At 43.4% G+C, this 16812-nt stretch overlaps 1 protein-coding gene across 1 annotated transcript; it reads left to right on the forward strand.

Moving 5' to 3' along the window:
* On the forward strand, nucleotides 1-16210 carry ell2 (elongation factor for RNA polymerase II 2). The gene is made up of 12 exons (XM_086198736.1): nucleotides 1-356; nucleotides 3242-3289; nucleotides 4865-4989; nucleotides 5096-5259; nucleotides 7781-8040; nucleotides 8307-8431; nucleotides 8518-8590; nucleotides 8663-9368; nucleotides 10647-10719; nucleotides 11521-11692; nucleotides 12021-12065; nucleotides 12158-16210. The coding sequence occupies exons 1-12, from the start codon at nucleotides 225-227 to the stop codon at nucleotides 12272-12274; spliced, it is 2040 nt and encodes a 679-aa protein (XP_086054862.1). The 5' UTR covers nucleotides 1-224; the 3' UTR covers nucleotides 12275-16210.
* Nucleotides 16211-16812: the final 602 nt, after the last annotated feature.

Below are 16812 nucleotides of genomic sequence, written 5' to 3' on the forward strand. Positions count from 1 at the left end.
ATTTTTTAAGCGCTGTAGCATTTGCTTTATTAAAAGTTCAGCTACTATGATAGACCAGTGTGGTTAGAAAGAGAAACGTAACAAGCTAGCGGGTCAGGACCAATCCACGGTAGACAGCCCTGTCAGCAGCAGCTGTAGTCCCTCCCCGGGCCGGAGAGAGCACAGGGGAGCTGGGCTGCTAAAGGTGTCAGCCTCAGAGGGACGATGGTGGAGGGCTGGTAAAGATGGCGGCGCTCTCCGAGGATGGGAGGTACGGATTAAATTGTGGCCAACAGAGCGCTGATAGAGTCACCGTTTTACACGTCAAATTGACAGAGACAGCACTGAGAGCGATAGAGAGCTACCAAAATTGCATGGTGAGTAAAACTCCTTTTTATTTCTTTTAAAATTAGTCAAGAACTGCCAGGCTGACACCAGTTATGTTAGCTGGTGAGCCCGACTGCCACGCATAGCTAAAGCTACAAAGTTAGCTAAGCTGTTGATGGACCAGATTTCAGGCTTTTTTTTTTTTAAATAATATTGCTCATGTGCCATTAAATTAACCAACACAGTCAGATAAATGAAGATTTGGACTTGTGCTCTGACCAGGTTTTATGAACTGACAAATGCTGTTTAACCTACAAACCCTGCTGGTAAACTAAGGTACTCTGGCTAGCTATCGTTAGCACTTGTGTGGTTTGAACCGTCTGTGCTGTGCTGGCCAGCCAAGTCCATTTTTTTTTCTTGCCAAACTAACGTTACTTTGACCAAATTAGGAAAGTGGTAATGCCATGTCCACGAAGACATCCGTCATCTGAGAATAAAATCAATGAAACTTTAAAACTCGATTATTACAGTCTTTAAACGTGACCCTTAAAACTTTATGCTGGTAACTTGTTAGCTGACAAACACGAAGTTTAATTCGATAGGTTGTGGTAGCGCTATCAGCTTGAAGGATACGAAATGAGACAAATTTTACTTCATTGACTTTATTTACCAGCTTAACCGTATGTTCGTAAATTTCTACCTCGTCTATTATCTAAATAAAAAACAAAGAAAAACACGGAGGAGAAACGAAGCTAAAAGCCTGCTAACTTAAGCTCTCAAGTTAATCATAAAATGTCAACGTACTCATTCTAGCTAGGTGCTGTAGCTGTTGAAACCCGTCCCCTGGGGTTTACATAGACAAACATTTGATTCTTAGTGTTTTTATGGATTAATTGATCCATATTGGCCAGTAGTTACATGTACATGTTGGCTAGTAGCAGTTCTTTCAGACTAACAAAGATATGTGGAGAAATACCGGTTGTGTGGTTCAAATTACCCTGTATTTACATACTTCGCTTGCAGTGAACTACTTTATGAAATGGTCTAATGTTACCTCAGACATGGCCACTACTAGTTAATGAGAAGCTGTGGAAACTTGGTGTCCTGATAGGGTGCAGGCAGCATACCTGAGGAGATTAAATATAACTTGTTAATCTTGTTGAGGTGCTGCACAGGTGAGCTAATCTGGAGCCTCCTCTGCAGGTTTGAGTTGTGGAGGCCAAGTAACCTGACCTCAACTCTGCCAACAACGAGGCTGTTACGTAACACCTGGGCCTAGGTCTCCAGTAAAGGCTGAGTTAGCTTAGCATTGAGCTTAAGTGTCCAGGGGAAAACACTTTTAATGGCACATGTTTGCGTACATATGATCACTATGGATCGTCTCTGTCTTTGGTGAGAAATGAAGGTCAAAGCCGTTATTAAATCGCCTAATGAAAAATTAGTTTGGATCTGACAGCTGGCAAACAATCATCAGTAAGTTGAAGGAATTCTTTTGTGACGGCCTATGCTACAACCTTTTTGGATGTGGTAATGTTGTCCTGCACGCTGCATTGAAGGGCTTGCCATCTCTTGCTGACTGGGCAGCCAAAACTGCCTGCTTTTTGTTTCTCTCCCTCTCGGTAATGTGTGTTGTAGCTGAACCAGTCATCGAACTATGGAGGCTGGCTATCTTTGTCTTTTTGTGGTGATGTGAAATGTGATCAGAACTGTGTGTGTGTGTGTGTGTGTGTGGTGGGGGAGGGAATCAGTCAGTCAGTGGCTTGGGAGTAGCCTAGCTTTTAACAACCATGACATGGTTCTTTTTAGACTCGTTTAAAATTCACATTTTCTCCATTCCTTTGCATTCTTCATCTCATTTCGTGTATGATTTGGCAGTTTTATCTTCACATGCCAGAATGTCGAGAAACTGTTTAATAAAGTAACACGAAACACACATTCCCCTCAAATTGACGCAACATTGTAGAAATCTATAATCAAGCCAACTGGTTCTTCAGTTGGCTTCAGCTGTGTAAGAAAGCACACAGCACTGTGCTCTCCTGTCCTCTGCATATTTGTGGTTGACAACTCTGTTTCAAGAAACTACTTACACAAACCTGCAAATCTACACAAAACAAACATGTTTCCGAAATAACCTCTGTAACATGCTCCCTGTATGTGAGTTGGGTCCAAATTAAACTACTTGTGTACACACGTGTAGCATTTAAGTGTATCTATCAGTAACACCTTCATGAAATGAAACAGTTTGTCAAGTACTCTGTGTGTTTTATAGCACTCGGTATTGCATGGAGGCAACCGTAGCTTCTTTTTTCACAATGCAGAATCTTCAGGGGTTGTTTATTGGGTTTGATTTGGGCACTATGAATACAGATTGTTGACTAGTTTGAGAGGTCTTATTGGTGCAGTGGGACCCTCAGGCTCTGGAACTTGTGTAACCAAATGTATCAAGTGTCTTTGAAATAGTATAACATGTCTTGCAAGATCCTTTTTTTTTTTTTTTAATTTTATTATGTGTTGCTGGTCTCTGCCCTGCAAGACTAGAAGTTCTAAAAACATTTACATTATAGGGCTGCACAATGAATTGAAATTGCAATATGACCTGCAAATTTCAAATTGCAGGAAGGCAAAATATTCATTCAAGTGTGTCAAAATGCCCTTTTTAAATCTAACATTTTGAGGCTGCCTACTCATGACGTTCTACAAATTTAGTGGAACATCTTTGTTTGATACAGATTCCCACAAATATCGCACATTAACATTTGAATGGGTTTTTCAATGGAAATTACATAAAGTTAACATTTCCTTGAATACTGCAAATTGTATTGCAATCAGTATCAGTCAGAATAATTGGAATTAGATATTTTTCCAAATGGTGCTGGCCTCTTACATTCTTGTGATGTTGATCAATGTTAACCTTTTTGTTTTTCTTCCTTTTCAGAATGTACCCTCTTTGCGGCCAACGATACAATTCAAGGGACTCCAAGGGGTAAGGACTACTTTCCAAATTCTGATGAGAAATGAATAAGAATGTAGTGTAATGTTTCAAGTTAATCGCAGCAAGTCTAATTTCTAATATTAATAAAAACTAATCGAACTATTTTAATTGAGTGTTTTTATGTGCAAAGTGTAATCATTATTTGTGAAGAATCATGCCCCACACACATGACCTCGAACCAAGAAGGCTACTGATTTGATCACTTTCTGATTTAGTTAATCCACACTGATACTGCTCAGGTCCTGATGATCATGCATGATCAGTTGTGTTTTTTGGTTGAGTAAACGGATTATAAATTTATTGGAGTATAAGATTCAGTACTAAATATAGTATGAAATAGGCTAGAAGATATCATCTTAAGGTCTTTCGTCATTCGTCAGTTCAGTTAATTCCATAACTCCCTACTTAAACAGAAAATTGAACTGGACAAAATGTTATGTTATAGAAAAATATACAAAAGTAGTATGCTCACACTTCCCCTACGAAAAAGTTTTGTCCTGCCTTAAGAACTGTTTGTCATGTTAGAATGTGGTGGACCTTTAAATTTTGTAATTGCATGTGTAGTTGTCAGAGGTGGCTTTGCTATAGTAGTTGATCAATTATTTATTTAAAAAAAAAAAAACAACCTCTCCTTAAATGTTTACTCAAATAGTGCCCAAACACTGATGCACTGCTCAAAGTCCAGGATAGGCATGACACAAATACAGTGTTTGTCATTGTCAAGGAGGAGTCCTTCTCATGAACACATTTTTAGGATGCTACGTCATTGCATTCAGCTGAAGGACTCTTCCAATATCTGTCCGCTTTAATGTTCTCAGGGAAATAAACACCCAGCGATGAATATATTTTCCTTTTGGTGTAATACATTTTGATCTTGGAGATGAAAAGGTTGATACTGCAGGAGTTATTGCATGAGGGTGAAATTCAGATCCCTGTTTTCATTGGATAGTAAAACGGCACTGCCACCATAGATTTTGGAGTGCTTGTATTTATGTACATTTGCACACACAAACACAAGTGAATTAATGTACTTAAACAAAATCAACTGCTGTGTGTTCTCTGAATGGCAGGAAGGAGTCCAACTTAGCCTCTAACGCAGGGTTTCCCAAAGGGGTCCTCCCAGATGTGTAATAATAAGAATGGAAGACTAATAATACAAATAAAAAAAACACTGTTAATCCTTCTTCATGCTGTTCCTTTTCTGTGAGTTTAAAATGCTCTGTAAAGGTGTAGGGTCCCTTCTTCTGTTCAGATGGATGAGGCAGCAGATGAAGGATTTCAGGCCATTGGTCATGCACTGCATGGCTGGATTAATCACCAATATTATGTTCTGCATGGTGGTTTCCATCACTTCATTCACTTGAATCATTGACCTGTAGTGTAATTAAATATATTATAAAACCACCCTTAAGGATCAGTTTTGGCCCTCCTAAAGGAAAACTTTTGGACACCCCTGTTCTAGCTCCTTTTGACGGCTCAGTGCAGGGGTATTGTGTCACTCTAACACCAGTCTGCATAGAAGTGCACAAGTTAAGTTGTACCCATTTGTTTGTGAATATTTTTCAGCGTATTAAAATTCCCAAGACAGATTCCTCCTCAGACACCTCCCACAGCTTTGATTTCTACCTGTCTAATGTGGGCAAGGACAACCCTCAGGGAAGCTTTGAGTGCATCCATCAGTATGTGTCGAGGTATGGCACTCACCGGTCAACTGAATCGCTCTCTGTTAGCACACGTTGCTCCCAGTAACTCTCCCTTTCCTCACATCTCTGTCTTATACTCCCTCATTGCCTCCAGCTCAGGGGCCTCACACTTGGCGTTGTTGGCGACGGTACAGGACAAAGTCACAGTTTGTGCCACTAATGACTCCTACCAGGTGACCCGGGAGCGCATGACCCAGGCTGTAGAGGACACGCGAGAACGCGGGACCAAAGTCATCAAACCTGGGGGCCAGTACAGAGGTTAGTTAAACCATCAGACGTGAGCATCTCCCACAGCATGGCCGGCATGGCTCAGGGGTAGAGTGGCCGTCTAGCAACCGAAGGGTCGCTGGTTCGATTCTTGACTCAGGTCACCATGTCGACGTGTCCTTGAGCAAGATACTGGACCCATAATTGCTCCTGATGAGTAGGTTGGTGCCTTGCATGGTAGCCTCCACCATCAGTGTGTGAGTGTGTGTGTGTGTGTGTGTGTGTGTGTGTGTGTTAATGGGTGAATGAGATGACACTGTAAAGCGCTTTGAGTGCCGCTAAGGTAGAAAAGCGCTATATAAAATTGAGTCCATTTACCATTTACAGTCACATGCCAGGTTTGATCTCTGCACACAGATACATTTTTAGGGGCTGATTAGGTGAAAGCTGACTCCATTCAAAGTCATCACTGCTACTGACTAAGCCGTTCTGAATTCTCACTCTTTTTCAGATTAATAGTCTGACACAGATACGATACAGAAGTCTGTTCTGAGATGTCTCAGAACATGGCATCTGAATTCTTTTCATGTCTCCCTCATATAGCATGAACTTTAACACATAAAGACAAGTGTCTTTTGTTCAAGGCACCAGTCACTCCCTGGATTTGATTCAGACTGTACAGTGAAAGTAATCTTTGATAATCTAATTTGGCTCGTCACTCTCTCTAGACTCACTAATGTCTTATTCAACGCAACACATGTAGGACAACAAAACAGCTCTCTGATGTAATGTTTCACACTAAGTTTGCTCCTCTCTAGCCTCACACTAATATAGTAATAAACTAGAAGGGCTCTGCCAAGGCCAATGTAAAAAAAAAAAAAAAAGGAGTTTAAGGTGCAGCTCTGCCCTGAAATATAATGGGTTCTTCTGCAGCCCGTGTGGCACAACTCCACACAATAATGTTTAAATCAGCCTGGTGTAATTTTGCCTACAGCCAGCCAGAGAGACACAATATCAGTGCAACTGTCATCCAGAGTGCGTCCATTATAATCAGTTAGATCTGCTGTACTGATCATGGGAGTTGTGGCCTCTCATGAGCCTTACACAGGAGATCTTTTTTTGTCGTTTTCCTTCAACGTGCAGCAGCACAGCCCCCTGGGCTTGTAAGAGGAAAGATGACGGTGTATACAGAACTCAATAGAAAATGAACGTGATGTTTATGAATTATTAAAATAGCTGATGATATCTGTAAAATATTGTCAATGCGAACAGCAGAACTCTTGAGTATCCTGATTAAAAACTCCTCAGAGCACACAGAACAGATGGAGCTGGTGTAGGAGGTAAAACAAACCTGTGCCTGCAACAGGATGGGTCGCGGAGGTGCTTGGTGCAGTTCAAGAGTCAGCCCTTGTCCAACACTACATGAAACAGCTTTACAAGTCAAGCTCACACCCAAATCTGCAAAATCAGCTTCACAACTCCCTTGGCCTGTTTGTCTGGGCCCTGGGGATGGATTTGCATTCGTTGGCCCAGATAGAAACCGTGAAACGAGAGGAGCACCAGTGAAAGGGGATGGGACAGACGCTCATAGCAGCTGGTTTGGCGTTAACACCCTATTAACTCATGCAAAAGGGGCCTTTAGTTTCTTTGTTTCACAGGCTGGTGATAGCATAAAGTTACAGTCTGTCACTGGTAGTTTTTCCTCAGCTCGTTTGCAGAGAGCTGCACAATTCTCGTTACTGATAGAAAGAATGCAGTGGAAATGAGCCAGTTGCATGTCGGTGTGCTAGTAAGTTGCTATACCCAGACAACAGAAACCGTTTAAGCTCACTTTGTTGCTAGTCTCTGCTTTTTGACCAGGAGGGAGGGGGGCATTTCCTTTCTCTTCCCCTCTTTAACCTTAATCTCATAAAGAGCTTTTAATTTCATAATGACTGAAGCAGTGTAGGCAAATGTTCAGGCACCCTGACCAAGCACATGGCTCAGCAGCATCACCTGGACATCACCATAGAGATCCATTTTCCCAATGACTTAATTAATACTAGTTATGGAATGTAATTTGAAGTTAACTAGAGGACAATTGAGTCCTTGCTTAAAAAAAGATGATTAGCACTACAATAAAAGAGTTGATGCCTTTTTTTTTTTATTCGTTAAACTGAAAAATGGGGAACCCGTCATAATGTCACCTCCTGTCGGTGTGTTTCATTTGTACTACTTCACGTTCTTAATAGTTTAGACTTTGTTCAATCACTCAGTGTTTCTAATGGCAGGCCACGCAGGGGTTGTGGCATCATGAATCCGGTGACACGGGTAATTTCTGCTTTATGAGCTTAGAGACGCCAAGCTGATGGGTGGGAGCTGACTCCACTCTTCCTTAGGCTCCCATTTCTATTTTCAGGGGGTGAGCATGATGTAAATATATTTGAGTTAAGTGTCACAAGGTCAGTTAAAGATCCCAACAGACTCTACTTGACTGCGAACTGAATGACAAATTTATCATGGTCCCAAGTAGCTTGCGTATGTCACTGCAGAGAATAGAAGGTGGTCAACGTTAAACACCTTTTGTCCCCAGGAAAGCAAGTACATATCCGGAAGCCAGCGCTATCAGCCCCAGAAGTGGTCCCAGAGCGCAAGCGATCCACTCCCATCAACCCAGCCAACACTATCCGCAAGTGCCTTTCCAACAACCCCGTATCCCAGCGGCCGTTCCGGGACCGCATCGTTCACCTTCTGGCGCTGAGGTCCTACAAAAAGCTGGAGGTACTTGCCCGTTTGCAGCGGGATGGAATCAACCAGAAGGACCGCAACTCCTTGGGGACCACCCTGCAACAGGTAGTGTGAAGTGCCTCGCAGTGTTGTTAGAGCAATAAAAGAGGTGTGACCCAGTGTTTAGTATTCACACAAGGTTCATTAAACACAAGTCCAGCAATAATAACTGTGTTCAACACCTGTGTTCCCATCTCAGAATTACCCAGAGGTTTCCAAATTTGATTTGCGTGTACAGATGTTTGGCCACCACAGGAAATGTGTAGTTTCTTAACATTTTGTGTATGTTTCATGTCGTCATCATAGTTTAATTTTGAAAGTGTGTGTGACAGGTGGCAAACATGAACCCCAAAGACAACACATATTCATTGAAGGACTTCATTTATCGTGATGTCCAGCGTGACTGGCCTGGTTATTCTGAAGATGAGAAGACCCAGGTTGATCGGATCCTTGCTCGGTACTACAATTGGTCTTTAAGCATGGTTAAATTTGATATGTTCAGTCTTGTCACATTCTCTGCTGACAGTTTTCTTTCTTTAACAGCAAACTAGGTCTTCCCACTGAGGCCCTCTCATCAAGCATTTCTCCCAAAGACAGCATCCCCTCGTCCCCATTGGTAACTACACACACACACGCACACACACAAGCTAGTCAACAACTGTCCCCTAAAATCTGTTTTTCCTTTCAGAAGCGCCAGCCAGATTTTGACTTCATAGATCCACTGGCGCCAAAGAAAGCCCGCATCTCCCACCTCAGTAATCGAGGGCCTTTATTATCCTCCTCCTCTGACCGCCGAGAGGATGAGGGCAGCCCCAGCTCTAAAAGCTCGTCCTTACCCTCCAATGTCACCTTTGGCCCTCCCAGCCATCTCCCGATTTCATCTCACCCTCCTGCACCCTCTCACCAGCAGCCCAGCCCAGCCTCCAGCTCCAACTCACCCAGCACCCCGGAGGGCTGTGGCACACAGGACCTGCCCATGGACCAGAGTTCCTCCTGCAGAGACCCTTCCCCAAGTCCCTTCTCTTCTGATAGGACCCTGCAGGAGCGCTATCGTCATCCCATCCCAGTCCCCAGACCAGCTGCTTCCCCCAGCCCTCCTCCTCTTCCTCCTCCTCCTCCTCCCCCTCCTCCTCCTCCTTGCACATCACTTACAGTTACCTCCACTGTCATCAGCAGCCCTCCCTCTTCCAGTAGTGCCAACAAGAAGTCTAAGAAGAAATCCAAAAAGCACAAAGATAAGGAGCGGGAGAGGGACAAAGGGAAACGAACAGAAAGAGTCATCAGTAGTCCTCCCCACGTAAAAGAGCAGGCTGAAGAGAGTCATAAATCTAAGAAGAGGCAGAGCGTGGATGAGAAGAGAGACATCATCGACAAGAATCCTCAGAAAGATCAAGGTGGGTCTTTGTCCTGTTGATCATCTTTATCAATGATTTGACCATAGCAGTATTTCTCCCATCACAAGTTTCATCCCATGTTTACATAAAAAGAACTCCTGCGTCTTCCTCATGTCACATTTCACCTAGGTGTACCAGATTTGTCCAAGCTTGTGTCAACTCTAGATGGTCAAACAAGTTATTCAGTGTCCTAACCTAAAGCCAACAGGAAGTCCTCCATTTTGAATTTAGTTTTCCTTTATTGCCAGTTATTGATGTCATATCTCGACAAACATGTCCTACAATCCAATTGTGAAGATAAGTTGTGAAGCTTCTGATCTGTTATTAAAGGTTGTGTCTACGGCGAGGCAGACAAACGACATGATTCACAATGAAACATGTGCTTGCTCTTGTGGTTTGAACCATCTGTGGTGCTCGGGGTCATTTGCATGTTTCACCATGAAAGATGTAGTTGTAACATGAGTGTACATAATTCAATAGTTCAATCTCACAACCCCAAAATGACTCTTACCAACCAATGGGATTCTGAATATGCTGGCGGCCCGCTTGATGCATGTCACTGAGCCATAAATGTAGGTCTTCAAGGATGTCAAATTGTCCATAAATTACATGGAAATAATACATTTGAATCTCTGTTTTGCACATTATATCTATTAAGAAAAGATCAACTCTGAGTCGTGGTTGCTCGAATAATAAATAATGATTGGGAAGTATTAATGTAGGCCGTGGTGCAGCGTGAAACTGACGTCTACTGATGTGTGTCATCATTTTTCAGCACAAGTGGCTTCACATGTAATGTTCAGGTGCATCGTTTAGCGTAGTAACACGTTTAAGAAGTGACCAGAGCTCTGCACGTTTGTGGTGATCGTGAAGCATCATTGCGGATACAAGATGTACATTATTTTGTTTTGGGTCAGTCAGGTCGATGTATTAGTTCAGTCTTGATTTAATGAGCCAGGAAGGGTATAAAAAAGTGGATGTTTCTTTAGTGTCTGAAAACAATCCTAGCAGCATCTGAAGCATCCACTCTTTCCTTTGACCATCAGGGGGCAACTCCACTGGTTGCAAGAAGAAGTCAGATGGTAGCTTTTGAGTCACATTGTCTTTTTAATGTTGTTATGATTTGCCACAGCTGCAACACTGGATATACAAATGAATATTTTGTGCATTTCAGAGTGCTGTTCAGTGTAGTCGTCCATCTCCATGGGAGTTTGTTTCTGTCTAATGTGAAGTTTCCGTGCAATATTGACATCTTAATATTTCACTATTTCTTCTCAGACTCCTCAGACAAAGAGAAGCCGGTCAAAGCTACTGAATTCTCATCCACAGCCGAGATGCCTGACTATGTAGTGTGAGTAAGCTTGATGCACAGAACCTTAACGGGCCTGTTATCCCACAGTACCACCATCTTTGTCTCTCCAATCTCTCTAATTTGAAGCAGATTCAAAACACAATCTTCTGTTCCCTCCTGTTCTGCCACATGACAGCGTAATTGAACCTGATTGGTTCTCAAGTGACACCTGAAAGTACAGTTACAAATAAGGAGACAAAAAATCTTCCCTTTTTAAAAAACAAAAAAACAAAAAAAACACCTCACACATTGTAAATAAATTGCCACAGAAAAGGGTCGGCTTTTGAAGCCACTGACATGAGTCCGGATTCAAGGTCCACAAACAGTGCTTAAGCACTATTGTAGAGGTGACTGAGTCTGTTTGACGTGAGCTGGAGGGAGACACAATGTCCTCAACCTTGGCCTGTACAATTGAAGATGATCTGTCTGTCTCCTGACAGATGTATTGGAGGGTGTATGATTGGTCAGGCCAGAAGGAGCTCCTCCCATATTAAAGTTTCTGATTGAGGTTTCTGTGAGGACACATGTGTTTCATTTGTACATTCTGGTATTTTTTTGCTGCACCAGAACTGTTTTGTTCTTTGCAAACCACTGCACTACTGCAAGGAATGTGTGGTCCACTTGACATCAGACACTGGATGTGAATCTGTTCTGTTTAAATCCCACCAACTTCTAAAAGATGTACAATGATTAAAGTAAGATAACGTTAAGCTCATGGTGGCGGGCTGGTTTTGGTCTTCACATGACACTGGAGCTTCATATGCCCACGTCCAATTCCACATCCGGCATCTGTGCTTACAGGAAGTACACGCCGTTGGTGTCCATGGACCAACGACAAGGCTACAAGGAAGACTTCAATGCAGAGTATGATGAGTACCGCCTGCTGCATGCCCGCGTGGAGAGCATCACTCGCCGCTTTACCCAGCTGGATACGCAGTGCCGGAAGCTGGCGCCTGGCACCAAAGAGCATCAGGTCACATGGAAACAATTAGTGGAACCGTACTGCTGTTTGAAATAGCTACATAGTTGTAGTTTCTTCTATACTGTACAATCCAAAAAGTGTCCATTTGTAGTACAGGACTCCTTCAGACAGCATGTGATCTTAAGAAAGTATCTTCTGTCACTGGAATTGTAACAGAACAGTGCTGGCCTCTGCTATGGTGGCAAGCTATCACATGAGAATGGCATCGGTTGAAGCGTGAGCCTTTGTCCTGTAACTATGGGAACATGATGGGTGTTGCCCAAGTGTTTAGACCTGATGAGGCATTTTCATTAAAACTCACCTTTGTCTTCATTTACAGAAGGTGCAAGAAGAAGTCTTGAAAGAATACAAAAAGATGAAACAAGTAAGTAGCTCCCCTTTGGATCGGCCATCTTGATTGACGCCATGTTTAAATCAGGAGCAGTCTGATATTGTCTGCATGCTTCATCTTTACAGCATAGCCCCAGCTACCATGAGGAGAAACAACGCTGTGAGTACCTGCACAACAAGTTGGCCCACATCAAGCGGCTAATAGCTGATTTTGACCAGCGCCGCGCCCAGACCTGGTGCTGAGAGCAGCCCACCGGGCCTCCTCCTACATCTTCACTCATCAGTGTTGTGAACCAGAAAGGGGGGGTGGGGGGGTGGGGGGCGTGTCCAACTGGCTCTTATTTATTAACACCCCGCAGTTGCTGCCTCCTCCTCCCTTCCTTGCCCTCTTCCCATTCGCCGCCTTCATTCCTTCCTTTTCCAATCTTTGATTCCACAGGCGTCATTGTTGCCTGTAAGCTTTAGAATCTCACTCTTCTCCCCATCTCTTTGCTTTCTCTCTCTTTTTTTTTTCTCAATGAGCTCCTGTGGAATTTCTTACCACTGGACCAGTGGAAGGGGCTACATGAGGTGTGAAGGGGTCACGGGGGAAAAAAAAACGTTCCACTCTTCTAACCTTTGAAGGACTTTATCTGGCAGGAAAAAGAACAACAGTATTTTTGAGCATAAGAGAAATATTAACATGTATTTAAGTAAAAAAAAAAAGAAAAAAAAGAGGGAGATCTATTTATTTTGGGACTCGTAGCGCTAAAGAGTCAGCAGATGATATATTAACTTTTGTTGAAAATGATGCAAAAAAAAAAATGACCGCGGGCCTTATGTGTTTTAACATTGTGAAGCTATTTTGCACGCAACATCCATATGTCATCTCACAGCGAAGATGTCTCTCCTGCTTCATTTCCTGTTTCCTACCCTGGACAGGAAGTGACATGAGCGGAGAGAGCAATGAGAAGCAACAACAATGTGTGCATGGATTGTTAATGTAGTTGTAATGGCCACGTGGGGTGTTAACTGAAGGAGTATGACCCCCGTTTAGTAGGGGCTGTATTCCCTGCACCAACGGTGGTTTATGTCCATGGTGCATTATGGGTGCCTTAAGGTGTTTACACTCAAACGTCAAGTTAGGCCGGCCCTTAGGGTCTATCAAAATGAACTACAACTGCCTGGGAACAGGCTGTGTGTGTGTGAGAGGACAGAGAGAGAGAGTGTGTGTGCGTGCGTGCTTGTGTGTGTGTGTGTGTGTGTGTGTGTGTGCGTGTGAGAGAGAGAGGGAGATAAGTGGAGGGAGGAAGGGATGTGAAGTCTGGAAGGTGTTACAAATGTGTGTGTGTGTGTGTATGGTGGTGCATCATGTGGAGTGAAAGGTAAAAAAAACAAACAAATGTGGAGGAAAAAAAAGTGACAAACTTGAAAAGAAAAAAAAAAAGCTGCTATAGTGTTTGACTAGCCAGAGTGTTCAGGATCCACCTGGCTGGAGTAACGGAATCTGATCCAGATTCAAGACATGTAAGACCTGAATTTTCCAGAGCGCTTCATCTCGAAACCTCGACGAGTCGGGGTCCTCTTCATCAGCTTCATCCAGCACCGAGTCTTTTTTCTGTTTAGAAAGGTCACCCACCAGAGGACAAACTTGTGTTACGATGTCAAAAGTATTTGATCACTTTGAGTTCTCTTGAGAGCATTTGAACGATTTAAGAGTAGATTTTTTTTTTTTCCCACATTGATGAGTATTGGTAGTATTCGATGAATGGATGAATGCGTTCTACGAAAAATATATTTTTGAGTCTTTATTTTAACAAGGGAAAAATTGTTTACAAAACCTGTGTTAGAATATCAGCCATTAAATGCTTCTCTGGTGCACTCTCATGGAGGAAGATTTCTGATTGGGATTAATTTGAGTTTGTATACTGGAACACACGGCTCATTCGCTGGAGAAGTCCAGTTGTGACTGGGTATGTGAAGAGGAACTTAGTCACTGTGCCTCTCGAGAGCAACTATCGAGGAGTTGGACATTTTTGTTCGCTACAAAAATGGTCTGAAAAGCTTATAGACAGTGAGGAAAATAATGCACACACACCCTGAAAATGGAAATTATAGCAAATATTGTCCAGGTCGTCTTTTGGTTGTGAATTCCTGCCAGAAAGTTGGTCTCTGCAGAAGGCCGGCTCTCCTGGTTGCAGGTGGGGGTGTGGGGGATCACAATCTACGTCACACATTTATGTGTGAGATTTCTCTCAAATGATATCGGACAGAAAATCAGCACTTTTATCTCGAAGGTGTCACAACAGTGACTACAAATGGGTCTGTGTTTGCTTTATTGTTCTGATCTGCTACAAAAGGGTTGATCAAGAGTCTTAAAGAGGAAGTGACGGTGTTAAATGTGCCCTGGCAGGATTTGGATAGTGGACAAACACTGAGAATCAAGTGAATTTTTGAGTGAAATCTGATCCCGCCCACCTGAAAATGTACAAGAGATTTCAATAAAAATCAACCTAGTTTTACCTGGACCGCTGTCTCGCTCCTCTTTATCCTTTCAGCTCCTCTCCAGCTGTCTGAAACCTCTGAAATGTGACCTCGTTATTCTTTCTACTTCTTCGTAAGCCAAGACCAACAGGTCCAGAGAGCGAAACCACTCCTCAGTCTGGTGGCTGGAATCTTTCTGGATCAACTCAACAGCAGAATCTTGTCTGCTGCCCTCATGATGAGACACCGCTGAAAGCTCAGCCTGGCTAAAGAAAGATGTGGTCCTTCATCGGTCTGTCTGTCGCTGTGCATGAGAGCCAGCATGAAAAGTTCAACAGAGCTTCACTCAAACGGTTAACTTTCATTGAAGTTTATTATAAACTATAAGACATCCGCCTCCCATTACATAGCTGTGTCGTTAGGTCTTGATTATTAGGTTTGAGGGATCATTGTGGAAGAAATATTGCATGACAATTTTTGATATTGTTAACTTGATACAGGTATTACTGTGTGTGTATATACAGTCTAGCCTGAAATTATTCATGCCCCCCTGACAAATTTTGACTTTGTTTTATTAAACCAGCAATTTTTTTCTTGATTGGAAATAACACAGGCGTCTCCCAGGAGATGGTGAACAAGTGGAATCGTGGTGGAAAACAAAGATTTCTCAGCTTTTATTTACATTTGAACAGAAAGTGGCATGTCCAAAATGATTCATCCCCTTTAAAGCCTTTCTTGGCTATCAAAGCAATCAAACGCGTCCTTTAATTGCATGTCTCCAGTGATAAGACATCTTTAGCGGTGATCTCCAACTCTTTCAGGTTGGAGGGTCTCCTTGCCATCACCCTGATCTTTAGTTTCCTCCACGATTGGATTCAAGTCAGAACTCTGGCTGAGCCGCTGCAAAACGTGTACGTTTTGTCCGCCAACCATTTCTTCACCGCTTCTGCTGTGTGTTTTGGGTCGACGTCGTGCTGAAACGTCCGCTGGAGCCCGAGGCCAAGTCTCTCTGCGGGCTGCTTGATGTTGTTGAGGATCTTGATGTCTTGCTCTGTTTTCTGGTGCTGTTTACAGTGATTAGGTTCCCTGGTCCATTGGCTTCAAAACATCCCCAAAGTATTTGGTTCCCACCGCCATGTTTGACAGAGGGGAAGGTGTTCTTAGGGTTGAAGGCTTCTCCTTTCCTACACCAAATGAAGGATGCATCATTGTGGCCAAACACTTCAATTGTTTCATCCGACCATAAAACAGGAGACCAGAAGTCTTCCTCTTTGTCCAGATGAGCATTTGCAAAGGCCAAGCGGGGTTTCGTGTGCCTTTACTGGAGAAGTGGCGTCCTCCATGGTCTGCGTCTGTGGAACCCAGCAGTGTCCAGTGTCTGTTGGACTGTTTGCTGTGAGACGTTGCCACCAGCAGAGTCACCAGGATGGCCTGGGAGGAATCCCCAGGCGAGGGTGTACAATGGCCGAAACACCCAATGATGCTAGGGGTCCATTGCTGATGAAGCGTCCATGTGGCTCTGGGCCGGGAGCGCCCTGTATTGGATGTTGTGTGGGTAGTAAGCAGTTGGTATGAGGGGGTGATTCTATCGGATTGGACGGAAGAAAGAGGAGGCTGCGCCGTGAGGGAAGCAAAGAGAGGCGAAGACAGAGAGGGGAATACCCAGTAAGGTCACCTCTCTTCCACTCTGACCACCAAACAAGAAGCTGTGCTGACGATTGGGGGATTGTACCATTTCGTCCTAGAAGCAATACTGAAATCGACAGAATTGTCATTGAGTAGCAACCCCCCCCCCCCCCCAAAAAAACCCAACTTACTTCCTGATATCAATTTCGGGCCCCAAAACCCTGAATCTGTCAGCCATTAGTGGAACTCGTTCTTCTGAGTCGCATGAGGAACGTTCATGAGTGGTTGAAGGTGGTTTGTTCTAGGACGTCAGGAGCCTCGTCTGCTATCGACTCAGGTCTGAGTCATTGGACACCACTCAACTGATGCCTTTGTTCATCAGGTTTTGCTTTCACACATCCACTGACCACTTGAAGCATTTAACACCGACCTAAACTCTTGTTTTAATTGCCCTGATTAAAAAAAGCACAATAGTTATTTAAAAATGATCCCAGAGGCTTTGGTGCATTTCTTCCTGCCGTGTGGAGTTAAGGCGGCGTTCACGTTGGTGACTGCAGGCGGCTGAAGCAGCAGATTGTCAGATGCCAGAAGGACGATGAGTGGAATTCTGTTTTTGTCTTTATGGGAATGATGTTCATAACTGATATGAGAATGGCAGGAAGTCCAAGAGTGCTGTTTTGTTTCTTTGCTCT

The sequence above is a fragment of the Aulostomus chinensis genome, chromosome 3 (assembly GCF_037954235.1).
Source record: "Aulostomus chinensis isolate RoL2024-O1b breed Wild chromosome 3, RoL_Achi_v1.0, whole genome shotgun sequence".
NCBI lineage: Eukaryota > Metazoa > Chordata > Actinopteri > Syngnathiformes > Aulostomidae > Aulostomus > Aulostomus chinensis.

Excerpts from the sequence above, each read along its gene's own strand:
- ell2 (XM_086198736.1), top strand. The coding sequence starts at position 225 with ATGGCGGCGCTCTCCGAGGATGGGAGGTACGGATTAAATTGTGGCCAA. Across the intron at positions 8,432-8,517 it reads GTTGATCGGATCCTTGCTCG|CAAACTAGGTCTTCCCACTG; the intron begins GTACTACAATTG and ends TTTCTTTAACAG. Across the intron at positions 9,369-10,646 it reads GAATCCTCAGAAAGATCAAG|ACTCCTCAGACAAAGAGAAG; the intron begins GTGGGTCTTTGT and ends ATTTCTTCTCAG.